The sequence below is a fragment of the Zootoca vivipara genome, chromosome 2 (genome assembly GCF_965207765.1).
Source record: "Zootoca vivipara chromosome 2, rZooViv2.hap1.1, whole genome shotgun sequence".
Lineage (NCBI taxonomy): Eukaryota > Metazoa > Chordata > Lepidosauria > Squamata > Lacertidae > Zootoca > Zootoca vivipara.
In genome coordinates, this window is record NC_142584.1 from 86,726,644 (window position 1) to 86,750,226 (window position 23,583).

At 43.1% G+C, this 23,583-nt stretch overlaps 2 protein-coding genes across 6 annotated transcripts in view; both read right to left on the reverse strand.

The window, feature by feature from the left end:
- The window catches only part of IRAK2 (interleukin 1 receptor associated kinase 2), a 32,119-nt gene extending 15,631 nt beyond the window's left edge, over positions 1–16,488 (reverse strand). For all 5 annotated transcript variants that reach the window (XR_015948261.1, XM_035106564.3, XM_035106563.3 and 2 more), the window contains exons 1-3: positions 15,807–16,488; positions 12,119–12,298; positions 495–602 (exon numbers count right to left, since the gene is read on the reverse strand). Coding sequence is in view for 4 of the 5 variants with exons in the window: in XM_035106564.3 (XP_034962455.3) it covers positions 495–602; positions 12,119–12,298; positions 15,807–16,026 (508 nt within the window). In the remaining variant the exon portion in view is untranslated. The remainder of the gene's footprint in view (positions 1–494; positions 603–12,118; positions 12,299–15,806) is intronic.
- A 1,486-nt stretch (positions 16,489–17,974) lies between these two features.
- Positions 17,975–23,032, reverse strand: VHL (von Hippel-Lindau tumor suppressor). The gene is made up of 3 exons (XM_035106568.3): positions 22,707–23,032; positions 21,272–21,394; positions 17,975–20,637 (listed from the first exon to the last, which is right to left on the reverse strand). The coding sequence occupies exons 1-3, from the start codon at positions 22,918–22,920 to the stop codon at positions 20,429–20,431; spliced, it is 546 nt and encodes a 181-aa protein (XP_034962459.1). The 5' UTR covers positions 22,921–23,032; the 3' UTR covers positions 17,975–20,428.
- Positions 23,033–23,583: the final 551 nt, after the last annotated feature.

The following is a 23,583-nucleotide window of genomic DNA, read 5'->3' on the forward strand; positions in this document are numbered from 1 at the left end:
AACACTGGTCCTCTTAGCTAGGGATCATGGGAGTTGTAGGCCAAAACATCTGGAGGGCCGCAGTTTGGGGATGCCTGGGTTAGGTGCTACTATATTCAGGGATCTTGTACCTTCAACAGTCACATAGAAAAAAGAACTTTTGAGCCTTTCTCAGCTCTGCAGCAACTGCTGAAATTCTCTTTTACACAACTATTAAATGACCAGGCTCAGTATTGCATCTGTAGAATTATTGCAACACAGACAACATTCTCACTTCTTCCAAAAGAATCAAAGGTTAAGTAAACAGTCAGCTGCCGAGAATACTCAGAACTTTATTGAAACTTGACACATGACACATTTGGGAATTAAGTCATTGCACACATGTGGTTAACACCAGTTGAGAACCACTTCCCTGTACAAGTTCAACAAAGTTTGAAAACATTTTTGTTTTGTTTTTGTTTTCATCCCTACCTGTATTGTACCTGAATTTGGCAGTGCTGGCATTTCTGTCTCACCTGCTGTGGGCTTATTTTTGTTCCCAGTTGGATGCAGTGATGCATTTTCCTGTTGAGGGGTCTCTAAAGGAGTCCTTGCAGAATCAGTGGGCAACGAAAGTGACTTCCCTGTGAAAGCAGCATCAAAACACACGCGGAGTGAATATACCACACAGAGTTAAAGTAGCAGGATACGGACCAGACTTACATAGAGAAATGGAAACGTGACTCAGGCTGTGTTTGCGTTTTCAGTTCCTGTGCACTTGCAGATTCCCAGTGCTGTTCTAATCTGTGTTCAAATGTCATCCAAAATGCATATGCATCCTGTACTTCCCTTTTATTTTATAAAATACTACTGTCTGATGTGTTTTTTTCTCAAACCAGCTTGGAGTCCTTATCATAGCTGCCAAGTTATCCCTTTTTTAAAGGGATTTCCCCTTATGCTGAATAGGCTTCCTCGCGAGAAAAGGGAAAACTTGGCAGCTATGGTCCTTATGTCAAGCTTCCTCAAACTTGGCCCTCCAGATGTTTTGAGACTACAATTCCCATCATCCCTGAGCACTGGCCCTGCTAGCTAGGGATCATGGGAGTTGTAGGCCAAAAACATCTGGAGGGCCAAGGCTGAGGAAGCCTGCTAAGTGGTTCCTACACATGGGGCAGCAGGGGAACACACAGAACTTGAGCTTTGGTAATGTGAACATACCCTCAGGTGGAGTTCTCCGCTCAAAGAGATGCGGAGGAAACTCACTTGTGCTGTAGCCACAGGGTGGAACCTTTCAAATGCGGAAGACGGCCATGGCCACCATTTGTTAATTACATATGTAGCCCACTCTTCCTCTAAGGAGCAGAGGGCCACATTTGGGCTTGCAGGAAACCTGTGAGGTAGTTAGCCTGTGAAGACACCAGTGAGCTTATCAGCACAGCAAGGAGGGACTGGAAGCTTCATTTCCTCCAGCGTTTGCTTCACTACAGTGGTACCTCGGGTTAAGAACTTAATTCGTTCCGGAGGTCTGTTCTTAACCTGAAACTGTTAACCTGAGGTACCACTTTAGCTAATGGGGCCTCCTGCTGCCGCCGCACCACTACTGCATGATTTCTGTTCTCATCCTGAAGCAAAGCTCTTAACCTGAGGTACTATTTCTGGGTTAGCGGAGTCTGTAACCTGAAGTATCTGTAACACGAGGCACCACATATACGGCTATGGCCACTGACTCATAGGAGATATTCCAACTTTGAGGATTATTCCCCAACCGCCCAGTAGCTTCAAAACCTGAATGCTGGCCTTTGTTCTGGTATTCACTGAAGCAGCCTAAAACAAATTCTGTGGGCAGCTAAGGTGTTCAAGGTTTAGGTTTCCTAAAGCAAAGGAAAGTACCATTCCACAAAAACGATTAAGCACTTTTAAATCCTGTTGACTTAGGTGGGGGGGGATTAAGTTCAGCATGTGCTCAAATCTCTCTCATTGAAATCAATGGTGTTAAATTTTGACTAGACTATGCTCTAAATGTTGAAAAACTGGGAAAGGGGTGGGGAAGGGTAGGAAGAGAGCCACTTGTTGGAGATGTTAAATTTGGTACTTCAGTGGTCTTCTCACACCTGTCTTAAAAACCTTTAATAATTTTCCAGTTTATACTTCCTTATAGCTGTCTTTTCATTTATGCTTCCTGTTATAATAATAATAATAATAATAATAATAATAATAATAATAATAATAAATTATTATTATTATTTATACCCCACCCATCTGGCTGGGTTTCCCCAGCCACTCTGGGCGGCTTCCAACAGAAATATTAAAATACAATAATTTATTAAACATTAAAAGCTTCCCTAAACAGTTGGCTGCTATATTTGTTGCATATAAATTTCAAATATTGATATACATCCTTGACTGGGGGTGGGTGGGTGGTAATCTTTCCAGCAACAAAATTCTGTACAGTAGTTGAAATGCAGAACTTCTTTAAGCACAACTGCTATTTTGGGAAAGACATTTGGATTCCCTGCAATGAATAGCAGCAGCACATTTACTGCACAGCAAACCATCTCATAAGGTGTTTTATGGTTGTGTCTAATGCTTTTATTGTTCTTTGCCAACTTTTAAATTATCTTTATATTGTAGGTTATTGTTTCTACGATTTGTCTGGGATTTCTTTTTAATGCAAGTTTCTTAGAAAAGCAGAGAAGAAGTAATTTACATAAATATATTTTTGAGGGGAGAAACAGATTAATTCGTTCCTCCTTCCCTCCCCGCAGCAAGTAAGACCACGCTGGAGGAAAACTGGTCACCTGCCCTTCTGAGCATACTTTGGAAATTCAATAATTACATCATAAAATCAACAACTTAAAAAGAGAGAGGAAGAGAGAAAGAGAAAGATTGAGAGAGGGAAAATCACCATATATTGAATTCACTTAAATCCAGTAGAGATTTCTGACACTATCCTCAAGGCAAGGAAGCAATAAAAAGAGTCAAGCATAATCATCTATGATATGACAACGATACAATGCACCTAGAAATATTTCACCTGTACTAATTAGTTGTTTGCTTTGGATGACTACCGGTAAGTGCAACCCTATAAATCAGAGGTATGGAACCTTTCCCAACCTGAGGGCCGCTTTCCCTTCTGGACAACCTGGCAGGGGCCACATTCCAGTGGTGGTCAGGGCCTGAGGTAAGAAGTTTGCTTATGTATGTGTATTTGATCAAATTAACATAGGTGTTGGGGTCGTTTTGATGTTGAGAGTCCACACTGGTAATTTTATTACCACTAATAGGAGGAAGAGCATAACTATTTATTCTTACACACACATATAGCCTTGTACAACCTGGTTCCCTCCAAATGTTTTGGACTATAACTCCCATAATCCTTGACCACTAGTCATGCTGGTTGCCACATCTGGAGGACACCAGGTTGGAGAAGGCTGATGCAGTGGTACCTTGGTTTAAGTACTCAATTGGTTCCGGGGAGCCATTCACTCCCCGAAAATTACTTAAACCGAGCGGCACTTCTGCACATGCACGCGCTGCGGAACCCGGAAGTAAACACTTCCGGGGCCACGGAGTACTCAGACTGAAAGTACTCAAACCGCAGCGGATGTAAACCAAGGTATGACTATATAAAGGTGTACACACACACACAGTTATTGCTTGTGCAATGTTTATGCAATCTCTCCGCCCCCCCCCCCAAGCAGTCAAGATCTCACTCATCCAGCCCTTCTTCCCATCAGTACCACACTGGTTGGTCTAGAGGTATATATTCCAACAGAACTGCTAACAGGAGGAAGAAGGTATTGTTATGAGTTTGTGGGCGACAGACCTTTTAACCCCTGAACCCAGCAAACCGTTCAAATATAAACCAGGCTGGCTTACTGATGAAGTAATCACCTGGAGAGATGGCCATTAACAGTGGACAAAGAGAAGGGTGATGAGCCATTAAGAAACGCATTGGTTTTTGTTTAGTCGTGTCCAACTCTTCATGACCCCATGGACCATAGCACACCAGGCACTCCTGTCTTCCACTGCCTCCCGCAGTTTGGTCAAACTCATGTTCGTAGCTTCGAGAACACTGTCCAACCATCTCATCCTCTGTCGTCCCCTTCTCCTAGTAGTGCCCTCAATCTTTCCCAATATCAGGGTCTTTTCCAGGGAGTCTTCTCTTCTCATGAGGTGGCCAAAGTATTGGAGCCTCAGCTTCAGGATCTGTCCTTCCAGTGAGCACTCAGGGCTGATTTCCTTCAGAATGGATAGGTTTGATCTTCTTGCAGTCCATGGGACTCTCAAGAGTCTCCTCCAGCAGCATAATTCAAAAGCATCAATTCTTCAGCGATCAGCAAAGCTAAAACAACTATGTACCAGGCAGCAAACGGGTGGAGCAGAACACACTGCCAGTTTCTAGGAGGGAGTTTCAGGATTGCAGTTGGGGATGATGTAAACTGAAGGGGGGGGGAAGAGTTGCAGTTTGCAAGTGGTGGCAGGCTGGAAAAAGCAAGAGTCAGAGCACAATGTAGGTTGACAGTTTGAATCTAAGGCTGCAGCTATGGGAGAAACTCAACCTGCTTGGAATGCAATGCTTTGAACCCCTCCATTGTAGGCTCAGGTTGTAAATATGTGTAAGTCTCTGCTGTGCCTCATTGTCCAAAAGGAAACTCAGACCTTGGTGGGTAAAGAGCGCCTGAAACTCCCTGGAATCCCACACTGCTGTGGAGATTCGGGGTGGCATGTAACAGCACAGTATGCTGGTTTTGCCGCTTTCCAAAAAATCACGCATGAGCTCTGCTTTCCTTCCTTAGAAGTCTGCAGAGGTCCATAGTGGAAGTGCCTATGTTGAGTCAGTGGTGTAGCTAGCCGCTTGGGCCCCCAGGGCAGGGGCGTGCCCGGCCTGCCCCCCCCCCAAGCTATGCCTCTGTGTTGAGTTGCACTAAGTCTCACAGAGATAGGGATGGGGCAGGATCAAACACAGACCAAGGACATTGGCAAAGCCTTACTTGGCCAAGTTGCTTATACAATTGATTTTTTTACTAGAGACTCAAAAAGACAGGAAAACACTCCAGAAAGAGAAATGTGATATGAAGACCATGAACTGCAATTCTCCTTAGAATTTGCTTTTAAAATATAATTTATTATTTCGGATACAGGTAGGTAGTCGTGTTGGCACACAAAAGCTCATACCAAAATAAAAACTTAGTTGGTCTTTAAGGTGCTACTGAAGGAATTTTTTTATTTTATTATTTCGGATTAACACTGCCAAGCTTTTGTTTGCAGGATTGTGGTTTTATTATGAGTGATATTGATACGTGTTTATCACTGGTAGGGAGGGTTTGAGTTTTGTCTCAGTTTTATAGTTATGAAAGATTCTCTCCTTTACTTCTTTTTATTTATGTTAACACAATGTGTGTTTACTATGTTTAGGGAACCTTCACAAATTCATCTTAATTTTTTTATACTAGGTCCTGCTGCTGTCAAATTGCAGTGCAAGGAATGAGTGGCAATCTCTTAAATTGTTGAGGGGAGTATCATGAATCGCTTATTTGTTCAGAGCATAATGAATTAGCTGTAAGGTATCAAAATGAATGTTTAACCAGTTTACATACAGCCAGGAATGATTTTGTATGGGAGTTCCATTCCTGGCCCACGCATGCATCAGTGGAGAATGCATAAGCCCACCTTGCCCCCATTCTGCCCTGTTATAGTCAATTTAAAAATATTTTGAATAATAATTTATTTTTTATACCCCACCCATCTGGCTGGGTTTCCCCAGCCACTCTGGGCGGCTTCCAACTGAATATTAAAAGCACAATACAGCAGTAAACATTAAACATTTCCCTAAGCAGGACTGCCTTCAGATGTCTTTTAAAAGTAAAATAGTTGCTTATTGCCTTGACATCTGATGGGAGGGCGATCCACAGGGCGTTCCTCATCATATAATGTAAAATAATGATTGCTGTTATGTATGTAGGTGTCAGGAGTCCAGTTCCTGGCTTGATAACACAGTAAACATAGGTAATTAAAAAGGAATATTTATTGCAAAAACAAACAGATAGCTCTGGATGGCTCTAATGAAACCACCGACATTATCACTCAGGATGACCCTTCTGAAGGCTCCTTCTGGTTCCTACAGAATATATTGAACCACCGCCCCTTAAGTCTCTTGTTTTGCTTCCTGTCAAACAGCCCTCCGATTCGACGACTTTTAGGAGAGATTGGATCAGCTCCAACCTCTTCCAGTTCTTACAGACTGCTTCCATCTCTGTTCGCGCCTGTTTGAGCTTCCTGAGAGCTTTGACTGTGTTCCAGCCCGCTCTCAGTCATTCCCTTGGCAACTGGCATTCTAAGGTCCGGGAGAGTCTGCACTGACTGCTGTTCAGCCTGCGTCAATTCTAAACCTCTCTATTTTGCAGCCAGCTGTAAAGTTCCACTAGTGCTGGCTCATTCCTGACACCAGGCATTGTTGTAGGCCAAAGCCAGATTGTATGTATGACATTGCAGACCTCATGAACCCGCCTACACTTCAATTGCCACAACATAAGCAAAAATGTGTGCATCGCTCTTTGCAGTTATTGTTGATGTTGTTGTTTTTTAAAAAAAGGGAGAATAATAATAATAATTTATTATTTATACCCCACCCATCTGGCTGGGCTTCCCCTGCCACTCTGGGCGGCTTCCAACAAACATTAAAATATATCAAATATCACAGATTAAAAACTTTCCTAAACAGGGGAAGTACTTTAGGTATTTTCTAAATGTCAGGTAGTTGTTTATCTCTCTGACCTCTGATGGGAGGGTGTTCCACAGGGCGGGTGCCACTACCGAGAAGGCCCTCTGCCTGGTTCCCTGTAGCTTTGCTTCTCGCAGTGAGGGAACCGCCAGAAGGCCCTCGGCACTGGACCTCAGTGTCTGGGCAGAACAATGGGGGTGGAGACGCTCCTTCAGGTATACTGGACCGAGGCCATTTAGGGCTTTAAAAGTCAGCACCAACACTTTGAATTGTGCTCAGAAACGTACTGGGAGCCAACGTAGGTCTTTCAAGACCGGTGTTATGTGGTCTCGGCGGCCGCTCCCAGTCACCAGTCTAGCTGCCGCATTCTGGATTAGTTGTAGTTTCTGGGTCACCTTCAAAGGTAGCCCCACATAGAGCGCATTGCTGTAATCCAAGCGAGAGATAACAATAATATTTTAATAAACTGGACTTTAACAGTATCTCTCCTGAAGCCAGAGGTTTAAGACTACTGAGCCACTTGCAATCATAAAAGATAATGAGGATCGGTACAACCCCGTGTTTGCTTTCAACATTTTCCTAATTAAGGTACAGTACACATCAGGAGCACACGGACTCAGCTAAACTGAGTTGATTCAATCCTTTCAGCTGGATCCAAATAAATTTCCCTTGAGGAAAGCAAAGAGGAACAGCAAATATAATTCTTTGGCTGGTGTCTCCGATATTTTTGCAGAGGCCAGCTAGTCCCTCTGCTAAGGCCTTCTTTGTGTGCCCCAAGCAAACATAACAACATTGGTGTAGCTATTGACATCTTTAATGAAGTGCTACATTCCTTGTAGTGAACTTTAAAAAAATCTGAAGAAAGAAATCCCATGCTGCTAAAGGAATATGAAACCTGGTTGAATAGATCCTCTCCACTATATGCCAAAAATGTTTAGAAGTATAGATGTATGTAAAAAGCAGGAAGAGCAGGTTATTTTTCTCAAAGAGGTAAACTGGCATGCTTTATATGCTAGGATTACGTACTCAGAAACACTGTTCACATTTTCCAGGAGTGAATCAGTGTGAATTACAACAGATAATAGAATTCTTTTTCTCTGCATCAGGGATGAGAGTGCACAGAGAGCAATATGATTTGGAAAAGTAACTGGAACAATTAAATTTTCAGCATGGGCTGTCAAATCACTGCAATGGTCATACTGGTTGGCCTGTTTAAGGTCTGGGCAATAACGAGTTTCCATTTTTAAAAATGTTAGTTTAAAACTAAAAATAATTGCAATTTAAATATGCAGTTTCATTTGCACCCTGGCACCTCAGAGTTAGCATGAACAATGAAGCTACTTAAAAAAATTCCTTCAGTTAGCACCTTAAAGACCAACTAAGTTTTTATTTGGGTGCATGCACACGAAAGCTCATACCAAAATAAAAACTTAGTTGGTCTTTAAGGTGCTACTGAAGGATTTTTTTTATTTTGCTTCGACTCAGACCAACACGGCTACCTACCTGTAATGAAGCTACTGTTAATGCAGCTTCTTGTTTTGTACTCCTAGGTGGATTCGGCAAAAACAGTGGATCAAGACTGGCAGTGGAAAACCCAGTATGGCCCACTAAGCCATTTTCATCAAACCACAATACTTGTTCCACACCCAACATCCAATGAGTTCCGGACGGTGCATTGCCAAGGGAGGCTTGCTGCCACCTGGCACAGGCTGTGCTACAGAATTCCCCTTGGGGAACTCCACAATGCAGCCAATCCCAGAAAACAGCAGAGCTGAAAGGGGAGCTTGAAGTCAGTGCCTATCAACTGATTGGTGGCAACTTCAAGCACTACTTGACTGGACTTGGATTCTCCTTCCTAGCATGGCTTGCTAGAGTGGGTCACTTGACACCCTAGTGACGTTAGGTGGCTGATAGGTAGGTGAGCCCCAGCCACCCAACCAAAACGGGCAGCCAAGGGTGGGGGATTCTAGAACCGGCTCAATGGAACCCTAAGTACAACTAACCCAAATCCTATTTGTGCCTGCTCAAAGGTACTGTAAGCCCAACTAAGTTCAACTGAACTCACTCCCAGGAAAGTGCATACAGGTCTACAGTGTTATTCTGGATGTAACCCAGAATCCAATCCCAACAGTGTTGACATATGTTCTAGAAAATACCACATACAACAAAACAGCAAATAGGTCCTGCGGTATACTCTAGTAGCACATTGTGTATTGTGTGTGCTTTATTGTTCAATGGGTATGCGCTGGGTGCAGGTCTGTTGTGCTAACTGGCTCCCACTGTGGGTGGGCATCATGTGGGTGTCATAGACGGCCCTGTCCCTGACTAATGGAATTTGGCGGTGTATCTAGATATGCGGAGGGCATACCCAGCATTGTTAAGCCATTTTGCATTTTCTTGTTGGGTGTTTTTCCTTTCTGCACTTGGTCTCAGCAAGTACAGGATAGGGCAGACACTCCACTGAGATAATAGCAATGTATCTCCCTGCCCTGAAAGGTGGATCTAGGGGAGTGTGACTGGTTCGGTCGCACTGGGTGCTGAGCTTCTGGGGTACCGCAACTATGAAGTCCAATGGAAGGTAAGAGGCGGGGGGAGCCAGATTTCAGCATCACACAGGGTGCCACTGAAATTTGAAACACCAAGGGCTACCACTGCTGTCCTCCCCCTATAATCGATGTATAAGATTGTTCTGTCAGCCTGATGACACCCTTTTCTTTTTCTTTCACCACCAGAAAGCAATGCTCTGCTGGCATGCTAGAAGTAAATTAACTGGGGAATTCTAGATTTTGCAATGAAGAACAGCAGCATAATAGGCAAGCCATGAGTCACCACTGTCCATTCTTCCTCTAGCTGCTAGTGTCTCACATTAGCATTGAAGGCACACTACCGTATTGTCTAATCATGGTTTTGCAACAATTTTGAAACCAGTGGATGATAGATTTTTTTTAAATGAAAAGACTGAAAACATCCCAGAAAAGACAGCATGTTTCCTGTCTAATTTTTGAAATTTATCACTATGGGCATTTCTACATGAACACAATCTCTTCCTAGTATAGTATACATATGTATATACATATTTTAAAAAGTTTACAGGAAATTTAAATCAGGTGTACCCAATTTGCATCACTCTCAATGGCCACATTCACATTATTTTTCATTCAAAAAAGGACAGTGCAGAGGAATTTGTATATGCTATGATGAGCCCAAATGAAAATGGTGTTAACAGAAAATGAGTTAAAGCAAAAGCTGGTCTAAAATATTTTAAAGAGAAAATTATTTTATGTGGTTAGCATGGCAGCCCTTTTCTTTCCACCTCTTCTTTCCCCTTTCAAAGAAAGGCTACTTCCCTTTCTTATCCAATGTGCAAGTGTGAAAGCAGTGAAGGGGGGATGTATATCACTAAATCATATTTCTATGTACAAAAAAAATGTACAGTATTCAGCCTTCACTGAAATATGGATACTGTAATTGTGAAGGGGCCATACACACCTGTGTGTGTGTGGCAGGGGAGTTCCACAACGTAAGGTTTCCACAGAGAAGGCTCATTGTCTGACTGCCTTAGCTTCACAGGAACTGTGGTTAGTTTCAGGGAGGTAGCCGTGTTGGTCTGATGTAGTCAAAACAAAATAAAAAATCCTTCCATTAGCACCCTAGAGACCAACTAAGTTTGTCATAGGTATGAGCTTTCGTGTGCATCAATGCTAATGTGAGACACTAGCAGCTAGAGGAAGAATGGACAGTGGCGACTCATGGCTTGCCTATTATGCTGCTGTTCTTTAAAAATATTTTTTTTGTGTGTGGTTAGTTTAAATTTTAAAATCACATTTGGAAGTATACACTCTCCTCTGGTGTACAAAAGAGGAGGGGGGAAGCCTGAAGCTTTCTGCGGTTCATGCTCATAATGGAAAACCGTAGTTCCTGTTACATCTGAACCCAACCCTGTTGTCTATACAGACATACCTAGAAACAATGGTTCTTGTACCCTGGGTATTTTTTCCTGCTCCAGGGAAGCCAACAATGTAGTATAAACACTAACAACTGGGAAACACTGGCCTGCGAGCGCTCCAGTTGGAGAACAGCCTTTACCAAAGGTGTCATGGGCTTTGAAGAAACTCGCTCTCAGGACGGAAGGGAGAAGCGTGCTAAGAGGAAGGCACGCTTGGCAAATCCACACCGTGATCAACCCCTGCCTGGAAACCAGTGTCCCCACTGTGGAAGGACGAGTGGATCCAGAATTGGCCTCCACAGTCCCTTATGGACCCATTGTTAAAACCGTGTTTATGGAAGACAATCTTACTCGGCTACGAGTGATCGCCAAAGAAGAAGAAGATCAACAAACAGAAAGGAAAAAAAGAACAGATAAAGAAAAGCAACCAACTTAACTAAAACTGCCAACCAACAGCAGGGAAAAGCAATCAACCTGACAAACCAAAGGTCTGCCTAAAAAAAAACACCTTTGTCATCAGGTAAGAAGGGCTATAAAAGGCCACGCTAGGAAGGCATAAATAATAAACAAAACATAATACAGCAAAAAACATTTCAGTGTATCCTCAATCCCCAACAGAACAGCTACTATTCAAGATTCGAGGAAGCTACATATTCGTCAAGGATACCGTACAAACTACAATCAGCCCAATTCATTTTCCCCTTCTAAGCCTTCCATCTTGCTTTTCCAACTAAAATGTAACATTCCACAGACCACTGAGGAATGCTCAGTTTTCACAGGGCTGTTTTTTCCCTCCAGTGCACGCCCCATTTTGGTGTTGTTTTTTTAAAAAAATATGTTTCATACTTTGGCATATCATGAGCTTTACATAAGCATACAAACATCTTCCACTTGTTTCTCAGTCATCTGGTTTTAGCTCAAAACCTGTCAACACAAAACCTCCCGAGTTTGCTATTAGAGAGAAGCAGTGAAACCCCTAACAAAATATTGCTTGGATTTTTATTTCTGGCAACTGGTATTCAGAAGCATTACTGTCTCCAACCATCATGGCTAGTAGCCTTCAACAGCCATCTCCTCCATTAATTTTTCTAATCTTCTAAAGCCATCTAAGGTGGCCATCAATGCGCCATAGGTGAACAAGTTCAAAAGTTTAACTACCATATATCTGTCCTGGTTCTTCCAACATTCAGCTTCACTCATTTCCTGCTCCTTCCCCCTCCCCTTTCCTTTGCATGGCCTCAAGCATACCGTATGTACATTTCCTGTTTTCTGTTTGTGGTACCCTAGTTCTTTGCTCTCAGGGTTCACCTAAGCACGCTCCTTTTTTGCTTAGTAACCCAATTTTGGCTGCAAAACCAGCAGCCCCTGCTGGAACGGAGTTCAGTGTTAGAAGGAATGACAATGGCAACTGGAGTTGACGAACAAGCTTTTCACTAAGTGGTTATAAACAACTGCTAGGTAGTTGCAGAGAAAGAAGTCCAGCTACTCACAGTTTGCAATTACTTGTGCTGCCCGATAGAGCTGAAGTTCTTGCAGAAGTTCCAACAACTGCTGGACAGTTGCGAGTCTCACTCCCCACCACCACATCAGCTCTCTTGTTATACTGATTCCTGCCTTCTCCATGCACTTGATTTTTCTCAGCTCGGTCTGGTCAGTTATCACATAGGATGCTAAAAGAAAACCAGGCAGATTCAGTTCAGAAGTAAAATACAAGGCATCACAAGTGTATCTTAAGGAGAAACCCACATTCCCTTTCGTATGAATTTGGCACCCTTTCCCCACCCCACCCCACCCCCCATAATTAGGGCAGGGTTGCCATATGTCCAACAACTTTTCTGTGTGGATTTTCACTGTTTGAAATATGGCAACCCTAAATTTGAGAGGTATTTGTACACATGCAAACCAAGCATTTATCTTTCACATCATTAATCCCTCAAGGAATGCAGTCCAGCAACTCCCACCTCTTGACTCATATTGCACAGTGAATGAAAAGGAAAGCCTCAAACACATCCTGCTGCTCTATACACAAGGCAGCTTCATTCTTTCCAAGGAAGAACAGAAATGTGATAACCCATGCAAAAATGTTGGCAGGTAAGGGATTCTTAGGTTAATTCTAATCGAGAGTCCACTACCTTAAATTTTTGTAAAAAGCACCAAACCTGGTGATAGAGATGGAAAAAAATTAACACAAGAGTCCTTCACTATAAACAGTAGCAAGCATAGGTGTTTGTTTCTATGACAATGCCTCAAGGCTGCATTCTTTGGATGACTTACTACTCCTGAAGCTTCAGAATAAACAGTGTGGGACAAACAGTTGTAGGATTGCAGGTTTTTGCATCAGAAGCTAGACAGAGGTACTTTTTATGTGAATATTGAATTTTTGATTGGTGTAACCCAGACTTAGTGATCTTAAGGTGCAGGGTAGACAATTAGGCAACCAACCAACCAACTAACAATCACATTCAGCCACAGTTTTGTTGTCCCAGGCTCGATTCCCCCCGGCATGGGATCACAATACAAGGTTTTCTGTGCAGTGTAGCTTGCAAGGACTAATCATTCAGTGCATTAGGAAAATACTCCATGACATTGTCAGGTATGCTTTTACAGGTATCTGCATTTTTCTTTCCAAACAGCTAACAGTAGCTGCGAGGAAGAGAAAGATAACAAAAAAAAATTGTATTCCACAAAATATACTGCACTGACATAAAAACCCACATGAAATCTAACCTCCCTGGCTTTTCACACTCATGATGTATAATGTTATGAAGCTGTGGGTTCAAGACACCCTAATTCCAGATCAAGTTAGTGTTGACATTTAATTAAGGTGTGCTAGATTTTAATTAAGGCTTCCATGTAAAACTGTGTGTCAGACTACCAAGTGCCAGAATCTAAGTTGGACCTGTGTGCATTAGTGTTTATTAAAAAATATGTGCTATAGTCTAGACACTTCAAATCCTTCTAATGCAATTTAGGCAAACTGCTTAAACTGCGTATTTTTCAACTATTTAATCCTAGGCAACCAACACGTGTAAAAGCTAATTTCCTTTGAAATAATAGCCTGGGGGTAATGAGCCATCTAGCACATCAAAGGAGTCGGGCCTCTCCCTGTGTTACAAAAAACTAGAGCTTAGGTTAGCAAAGGGTTTTAGAGAGTAAGCCAGAGTTATGCAATGGAGTTAGTAAGCAGTGGGCAAGAGAGAGGGAGGGGGCAAAGGCAGAGAAATGGTTGGTGTCTGTTTAAGACTAAAGCTGCTGTGGCTATAGAAGAAGCCCAAACCTCTTGGAATGTGAATGCTCTGCGCTCCCTCCATCTAGACTCACATTGTATATAGGTGCAAATAAGCCATATATCATAAAGACACCACAGCCTCCACTGTGCCTCATTTCCAAAAGAAAGCACAGACCCTGGCAAGTGTGCCTGGTGCCCCTGGAATCTCACACTGCTCAGAGATTGGGGCAGCACATAACAATATTTTTAGGACCCAACTTATTGCTGTTATTATAAGGTTTTTGAATGGTTTTTAACACTGTGTTTTAATTGCTGTAACTTGCACCTTAGGGCGCAGGGCATGTGATAAATAATACAGTTTAGCCAGAGCAGACCATTAGATTCATAGCTGTCAACTTTCGGATTTGAAAATAAGGGATCAGCAGCCTCACCTGTCCACTTCCGGATTTGAAAATAAGGGATCAGCAGCCTCACCTGTCCCGGGGACAGTCTACGGTATATCTAACAATCCAGGATAGCAGCGGGAAAGCGCATTGGAATAAGGGAATTTCCAGCAAAAAAAAAGGGAAAGTTGACAGCTGTGGCTTGGAATAAGGGAGTTTCCCGCACAAAAAGGAAGGGTTGGCAGCTATGCATTAGATTACATCCAGTGCTCCTTCGCAATATTGCACAACAGTGTCAAGGGTCTCTCTAGTTTTGCATCACACTTCCTCTGATGGTCAACCAGACACTTCCCAGAAGCCCATAAAAAGGACTTATGGTCACAGCTCTCACATTGTTACTCTTAATCTCAGGGTTGTGGGTTTAAGCCTCACATTGGGCAAAAGATCCCTGCATTGCAGGGGTTTGGACTAGATAACCCTCATGGTCCCTTCCAACTCTACAATTCCATGACGCTGTCTCTGTATCCATCTTTTCCACACCAATATCCCTCCCTTCACAGCCAGGCAGAAAAAGTGGCTTCACACCAAGTCAGCCCATCAGTATACAGCTCTCCAGGATTTCAGGCAAGACAGAACCTTTCCCAGCTCTACCTGGAGATGCCAGGGATTGGGAAGTACTAAATCACAGGACCAATAGGTGCTGTTTAGCAGTAATGTTCAGGTGCAGGGCAAGAGCAGTAAGAATTGCGTACAGAGGGTAGGAACAGAACATGGAAGGACTTGACAAGTTGGATAAATGCACTATAGCTTTAAAAATGCTTCAGATGAATTATTTTGCCAGAATATGTTTTAACAGTGATATTTTAAATGGATGTACTTATTTGAAAAAATTGTTTTATCAGTCACCTTGTAATCTGCTCTGATGCTTTGGAAAGCTAAATAAACCAATGTCTAACCTAATGTTCGATTACAGAGTTTAATGTGACAGCACACAGTTTAATCCATAAATCTGGGGCCTGTATGATGTGTGGAGTCCTTACGTGCCAGACAGAAGTGCTTCAGTGAAGTATGAAGGGCTGCCACAGGTTCCCCTATTGGCAAGCACTGTCCTTTCACTTTCCATATGACAAATGCAGCAGGTGTGTCCCTATGTTTTAGCTGAACCCTGAATCAACTATCCCTGGGACCCTTTTTCTCCAAGAAGCAACAAGTTTCATGGCACAGTAGAGAATCAGACCCAGCAGCTTTTGAACTCTACCTGTGCCATCAAACCTGTGGCTTTTTGGAGAAGGATTCAGGGTTCATCTAAAACATAGTGACACCTGTGCTTGTCATAGATCTATCTGTCTATCTATCTCCTTAAAACCAGCACTCCCTCCACCACCGGGGGCTCCGGATGTGACTCCCCCCTCTTGCTGGGCCACATCCCTTAACTTGCTCCCGCCGATGGGAGCTGAAGTCGCCCAACATCCGACGGGCCAAAAAAGTTGCCCAGCGACTCCCGAACCCGGCGCTGCTGCTGCTCCCCCACCCGCCAGGCGACGAGATCCTGGGCGCGCGGCTCACCAAAGCGCATCCAGTCGTAGTCGTTGAGGCAGTCCATCTTCTGACAGAAATCCTCCAGCACCCAGGCGGGCATGCTGTGGATGTAAGGAGACTGCGCAGCAGAACTGCCCAAGGAAAGCGGCGTCGAGGGATATTGCGGCTGCTGCTGCTGCTGCAGGGCCATGTCTTTCTCCTGCTGTGTCACAGCCGCGGGAATTCCCCTCTCTTCTCCTTTGGCCATCGACTGCTGTCCACCCAAAGGCCTGAAGGAGGAAAGAAATGGGTTTCTTTTTTCTCCTTGACTCCAGTCAGCAAATCTGGTCTTCTCGCCCTTCTCCTCCCCGTCTGAAGAAGGAGCCACTCCTCGCTTCTCAAAACTTGTCTGCGGCTTTATTTTTTTCTATCAAACTCCGCCCTGTCCTGCCCCATTTCCCGACGCCGGGGAGTTCTTCTCTCAACGACGTCAGGGCGAGACTGGCTCGCTTCCCTTCTTCGAGGACTGCGCGCTTGTTCCCACTTTGCGCTCCAGCGGCCGGACTGTTGATTAACCAACTCGCACCTGATTTTTCCCATCCGATCGGTGCGCCGCAGTAAAAACAAGGGAACGGACTGATCTCGCTGGGGCCTCGACTTCCTTGGCTTCAGGGCATGTGTGGTTTTAAAAAAGGAAAGGTTAATAAATAAAATAAATAGGGAGGGAAAGAGGTGCACGATTGTGAACAGACGAGCAAATTATTCTGGCGAGAAACTTAGCTCCGGGAAACAATCAATTGGTTGTGTGTTGAAGGAGTCCTGCCTGAGGAGCTAGGATGGGCGAATCTTGGAGGGAAAACCCAGTCAGATGGGTGGGGTGTATTTATTATTATTATTATTATGATTTAAACTGAAGTGTGCAATCTTTTAATTTCTTTTTAAAACCTAAAATGGGGAAAATATAGGACAGAAAACAGTAGTGACTAATTGGTTTAATTGTGCAGAAGGAAAACCATGCAAGTAACATGCCGCCCAATTTTTCAGCAAGAAGCAGCAAAAGGGTGGCACCAAAAAGTCGAGAGAAAAAAATAGGAAAAGAAGCAGGTGGTAGGAAAACAATTTAGACTGCAGCCCTTTCCACATTGCTAGAGCAGGCCTCATTCAAACCAATGGGGTTTACTTCTGAGTAGGCATGCATAGGCTTGCACTGTTATTGTAGCAAGCCCACTTTTTTACAATATGAAGCCCATCCTTAGATGCAATGGTCAAAACAAGCAAATAAACCGAGGAACAAAAATTAAAAGGTATGGTATTAGAATGAAGCATAGTTTTGTTCTAAGCTGTTCGCCTATCCATTCTGATGTATTCAGGACTAGTCCAAGACATTTTGTTTACACGGCTGAAGGGCAAGATGGCAACCCTGCACCCCATGTACCAGTCAGCCTGATTTGCAATCTAATCTTCACCACAAGTGACAGGCCACTATTCTCCACTACAGCTGAGGACAGGAGGTTAACTTGGTTAGGATGCATGTGGTACATATAGCTCTGCCCTCCAACACCTCTGTGCCATTCCTTTGCTTCTGCTGCCTGAGGCAGCCACCCCACTGTCTAATGCAGGGGTCCCCAAACTAAGGCCCAGGGGCCGGATGCGGCCCAATCGCCTTCTAAATCCGGCCCGCAGACAGTCCGGGAATCAGCATGTTTTTACATGAGTAGTTTGTGTCCTTTTATTTAAAATGCATCTCTGGGTTATTTGTGGGGCATAGGAATTCGTTCATATTTTTTAAAAAAATATAGTCCGGTCCCCCACAAGGTCTAAGGGACAGTGGACCGGCCCCCTGCTGAAAAAGTTTGCTGACCCCTTGTCTAATGGTAGGACTGACCCTGATTTAGTAAATCCATTGTAATACACGGTTTGCTTCTGCATGTAAAACTTTCACACTTCTGGTTATGAAAAGTACAGAAACATAAATTGTGTGCCATTAAAATAGTCTATGAAAAATATTACAAATAGAATATTCTAATATTGTACATAATCTAATACAGAATCTCTTACATATTTTTCCTTCTCCAACATCAAGAATCACGTTGGGAGTGCTTAGATGTGAATACTTTTTGAGTAAAAAGATTATTGCTGATTTTAACCTAATTCTTGCTTATACACAAGGATCTTCAGCCGAGATTTATTTTTTAAAAAGGAAACCGATTCCAGACTAACAGCAATCCATCAATCTTTATTGCGGTCAAAGACAGCACAATCCTAACCATGCCTTCTCTGAAGTAAGTGCTATTGAATTCAATGTAGCATACTCCCGTGGAAGTGGGATTAGGATGACAGCCATTCCATTTTAGATACCCATGTAATGTTTAAGATAACAAACACACCAGCCTGAAGTCTAAGACTCTCAAGCCTGCACTGTTTTAAGAAAAGAAAATTGCAAAGGCAAAGGGAGAAATGACTCCTACATCAAAAATGCATCTGAATATCCCTCCATCTGTTCCATAGGCAATCCACATTGAAACATTGGTTAAGAAAAGGAAGCTGCTCTTCCTCTTGGTCATTTCTGGCAGTTGGCAGACCATGAAACTCAATCTCAGGGTCATGGGTTCAAGCCCCATGTTGGGCAAAAGATTCCTACACTGCAGGGGATGGGACAAAATGACCCTCATGATCCCTTCCAACTCTACAGTTTTATGATTCTAAGAAAAAGGGGGGAAGTCATTGCTAAATAAGACATTGAAAAGGGAATAACACATTACCACCAACGAAACAAAATATATGAAATGAAACTGAGAGTCACACATGAACTTTAAGAAAAGAACTGGCATGCATCCTAGTATATTCTATTAGCAAACATAATGGCTGCCACTATTGCTTACATATAATAAAGTATCAGACAAAGGAAAGAATGGGGGAAATAACAGTGCTGCAATTAAGGGGGGGAAAGCTTTAATGCCTCATAGGTTCAAATAATAATAATACATGAAATGGCATTATATGGAATGCTGAGCAATAGCTGAATACATATTAAAAGCAATGTTTAAACATCAAAATTGCAATTCTAATAATCTGGTCTTGGTAGCTGTCAGCATAATCTGGTCTAGGTATTTATCAGAAACAAAGAACCATATAAATCTAACAATGCTCCAAATGTGGCCCAGCATGTTCAAAAATTCAGATACAAAATTGAAAGCTTAGCTACTGCAATCTATCTTGCATGGAATTCATATTCACAGACTTTCTTCTTCATTTTGCTATTTTTGATTCTTCCTTTAGACCTGGAAGAACAGACAGAAGCCCCCAAGGAATCCCAGGAACCGTAGGTCTGTTAAGGATGCTGGGAACTGTATCTCTGTGAGGGGTAAACCTTGTCTCTTCCCTCCTCTTGTGTGCACATATTTGTCTGGCAACATCAAAAGTACAGATTTATCATATATACAGAAATCCTTCTATCTTTTTAGAAAGAAATTTACAAAGTATACAAAAAAGTTAGTACACACCTACATCACAAACCAGTGACTTTACAAAAGGTAACAATTTACAACACATTCAGTACACTGCAATGTCTTCAACAAGTTCATTTCACAGTAGTCCTGTTAAGATACTTGGAAATAACTGTACAAGATCAACTGGTAAAAATGTTGGGTTGACACCCAACAACCAAAAAATTGTAATAGTTGCAAACACAGGATATTGGAAAATAGGAAAATAGTGTCCCACTGATCATCTGTGTAGCTCAAAACAAAAATATGTTCTAAAGTAGTCAGCTTCATAACTGTTGCCTCAAAATTTTGCAGATAATTTTAAAGAAGGCAATACAGTATATAGCTTGGGGGGTGTTAAAAAAGAGTAGCAAATAATGAATTTGATGGGTTATTTATTGGAACCTCTAAGAGAGACAGCATATTCTTTTCATACTTAAAAATTCACCTTCAATGCAATAGCAAGCTTTGAATGAGGGTGAAATTGTGATCTGAGGAAAAAAAACTTTGCCTGCACCACAGAGCTGCCAGGCTCTTTCTTTAGCTGAAGTGGGAACAGTAGCAGCTCCCATCACACCAAAATTCCCGTAACAGCATAGACAAACATAGGGCAAATGTGTGAGAGAGTGCAGTTCCTGCATACTCGGAGTATATTGTTACACCATGGGAAATAATGACCTGTAGGAAACCACTGGCACAAGAAAAAGTAAATCCAGAGAGTTCTAATTTACAGTATTTAATCTGAATTATTTTTGGGGGGGAATGGAGAGACCAAGTTGCAGTTTAAGGATAATTTATCATTTGGTATAATTAAATTAAAGTTGCTCAAATTCCAAAGACCACACATACAGGGTGTTTTCTAAACACATATAATAAAATGATACTTTAAATAAGTGGAAAATCACATAAAATGGCTTTTGCCAATCTAATCTATCAAATGACCTAGGTGTTTGTATTTGGTCTAATGTAAAATACAATTTGTATAGGTTTTCCCAGGACAGGATGTCGTCGAGTATTTTCAGCTGCAGCATTCTACCACTTTGCCTCATTGTCCCATGGCTTTGTCTCTAAGTTATGAAGTTACAAGTTCTAAACCAAAGCAATGTCTGCTTCCTAAAACACTATGGAATGTTAATGCCTTTTCAGTTCATACAGCAGTAAATGTTTCTTATACCCAACAATTTATTAGTAAGAGTAGTTTTCCACTGATGACCCTTCAACTCTATTCCTTAGCCTATCATTCGTTTCCAGAGAAAGCCGCTGAAGATCCTTCCTAATATCTGGATGATCTTCTAAATCTTCATATAGTGACCGAACAATGTCTAATTTCCTGTAGTCCACTGGTTTTACTAAAGCACGGACAACTTGGAGACATCTTTCCTTCAGAGTGTACACTGCAAAGAGATAGTAAAGTGAGATTTTAAATGTCATGCTGAAGATATTGAGGCATGGATCATAAATACCTGAATACCATAATGTTTTGCTAATCAATAAGAAAAAGAAATACAATTCATGTTTTTCTTAATCTGATACACCAGAGATGGGGAAACTGTGGCCCTACAGATGTCACTGGACTACAACTCCCATCCTCACTGACCACTGGCCATGCCAGCTGGGGCTAATGGTTACTGTACCCCAACATCTGGAAGGCCTACTCCTGTACTATAAAAACATGAAGCATTATGAAAGCACAGAATGAGAAACTATACAAGTAACCTTTAATAGCAGCAACTGGAATACACTGCTTGAGAAACATCACTTTTTAATTTCTGAAATGCCCCATTACTGGCTTTTCTTATGGTTAAGATAAAATGATTTAAAATGATTTGTAACCGGACAGAATTGGGAGCATCTTAAATGAACCTTGGGTAGGTGGGAAGGACTGTTTTGAGGATGTCAAACTGCTACAAATAAACATAATCAAACATTTTACTTTATTACTAGTCAAATGGGACTAGTATAATTGCACAACATTATTCACAGTGTAAGGAGATAAAGACATTAGTATTATAATTGGATTATTTTTACCTGGTAGTGTAATATTTGCAAATACAGGCTGCCCATTCATATTGCGGGTAGCCACAAACAGCTCTGCTTGGTTGACAAGAAGACTATCATCTGTCCCAGCATCTCTGAACAGCCAAAGATGTTCTAGAAAACAAATCACATATGAAATTAGGGCATAAGAGCATAAAAAGAGTCCCGCTGGATCAGCCCAAAGGCCCATCTAGTCCAGCATTCTGTTCTCACAGTGGCCAACCAGATGCCCATGAGAAGCCAGAAATGAAGGGCAGTATAGAAATTTAATAAACAAATTTTAAAAACAAACAAATAAGCAGGATCTGAGCTCAACAGCCCAGCAATTTTTACAGACCGATTCCAAATGGTATGCAACTACTGATGAGTCGAATGCGGTTCACTGAAGTTTATGTCTGTAAATGAAAGTTGCAAAAAGAATGCAGAAAAGGCTATAGAGTACTGTACTGGGCTTAAAGAAAAACAAATGAGCAGCTGCACAAGGATACAGTATTCCTATCAATAAATAAATAAATAAATAAAATAATAATAATAATAATAATAATAATAATATATTATTTATATCCCATCTGACTGGGTTGTCTGTCACTCTGGTCAGCTTCCAACCCAATATAAAAGCACAACTAAACACCAAGCATAAAAAAAACTTCCTGATACAGGGCTGCCTTCAGATGTCTACGGAAGGTCATATAATTGTTTATCTCTTTGACATATGAAGGGAATCAGACTTCTTGCATTGAGGGAACCGCCAGAAGCTGGACCTCGGCTCCCTCGATGGACATGGGGTTGGAGAGTTCTTTTAGGTATCCAGGGGCGAGGCCGTTCAGGGCTTTAAAGGTCAACAACACCAACACTTAGAATTGTGCTCGGAAATGTACTGGGAGCCAATGCAGGCTCACAGTCCTCAGTCTGGCAGCTGCATTCTGGATCAGCTGAAAGTTTCCGAATCACTTTAGCCACACATCACAGCTGCTCCCACCACTTTTCTCGGGCCGAAAGGAGGTCTTAAGAGAGATCCAGCCAGCTGTGCTCTTCTGCACACAGAAGTGGCCATCCAAAACCGCTGCCTTCGAGGCAGTCCAGCCCTCCTTACTCCACAGAGGCAACCTGGCCAAACCACCCCACTCTGGTGTCTCCCCAATTCCTGCATCTGCCACACCACTTTCTAACCTAACCCTACTCCGGGCCCTTCCGCTCCCGGCTCCTCGCACGGCCGAGGCCCTTCTAACGTCTGAGGGAAGAGGGAGCAGAAGGCCGGCTGCAGGCGCAGGTTTCGCTGGAAGGTTCGCGCCAGGAAGCTCCACCTGTTGAATATCTGACCACCCTTTAGGCACCGAAGCTGCGCAGTCCCTACGGAGCGCAGGGCGGAGATGCCTTCCTTAGCTGCCCCCGTCGCCCTTCTTCTTCTCCCCGTTATATTACCCACCCAGGTAGCTGTGCATCCGTCGGCCCGTGCCGGGCTTCAAGCTCGGGTAGGAGCGCGGCTTCCCCTCGAAGTCCAGCCAGACGGGGCTCACCAGGCGGGGGCTGCGGTTACAGAAAATGACCTGGCAAGGTTCCCGAGTGTTCACCGAGCGCAGGCGCCCCAAAGCCTCTCCTGCCCCTCTCTCCTCGTCCTCCTCCCCGGGTTTCTGCGGCATCCTGACGACTCGGAACCACACGAAACGGCACCTCCGCCGCGCAGCCCAAGTGAAGCGGAGGCCTACCACACCGGGCCTAGACGCGCGCAGGCAGCCATTGCTTTGTAGAGGCTGGGGGGGGGGGACCAGAGCAACACTACGCATGCGCACCCTCAGCGGCCATTGTTTTGTGGGGGAGCCGGAGAGGCGGGCGCCGCCGCCGCCGCCGCTCACCTCTTCTGGGCGCCTGCGCAGTTCGGCGTTTCGTTTGTTTAGGGGGCGGAAGGGTCTATGTTGTGCCCTTAGCTTCATGCCAAGCCAGTTTATGGTATGATCATTTCATAATTAGCCGTTTTGAAAATGGTAAATTGAGGCTTTTCTCTCTTTTTTGCGGGGTGGGGGTGGGGTAAAACTTCCATTAAAACCGATAAGGGAGGGGAAGGGATTGGGGTGGGATGTTAACCTCAGGAAATAGAGAGTAGATACGGCTGGGGAAATTCGAGTGTCCTCAATGAGTCGCTCTATATAATGTGTGCGTGTCAAAAGCAGAACGTTGATATGCAAATACGGCTGCAGGCGCATTGTATGACCTCTTTTCGAGAAGTAGAACAATCCATTGGTTTCGAGCACATAGCGATGGTTTCCCTTTTAGCTAAGAAGATTTGTATGACGATATTGGTAGCG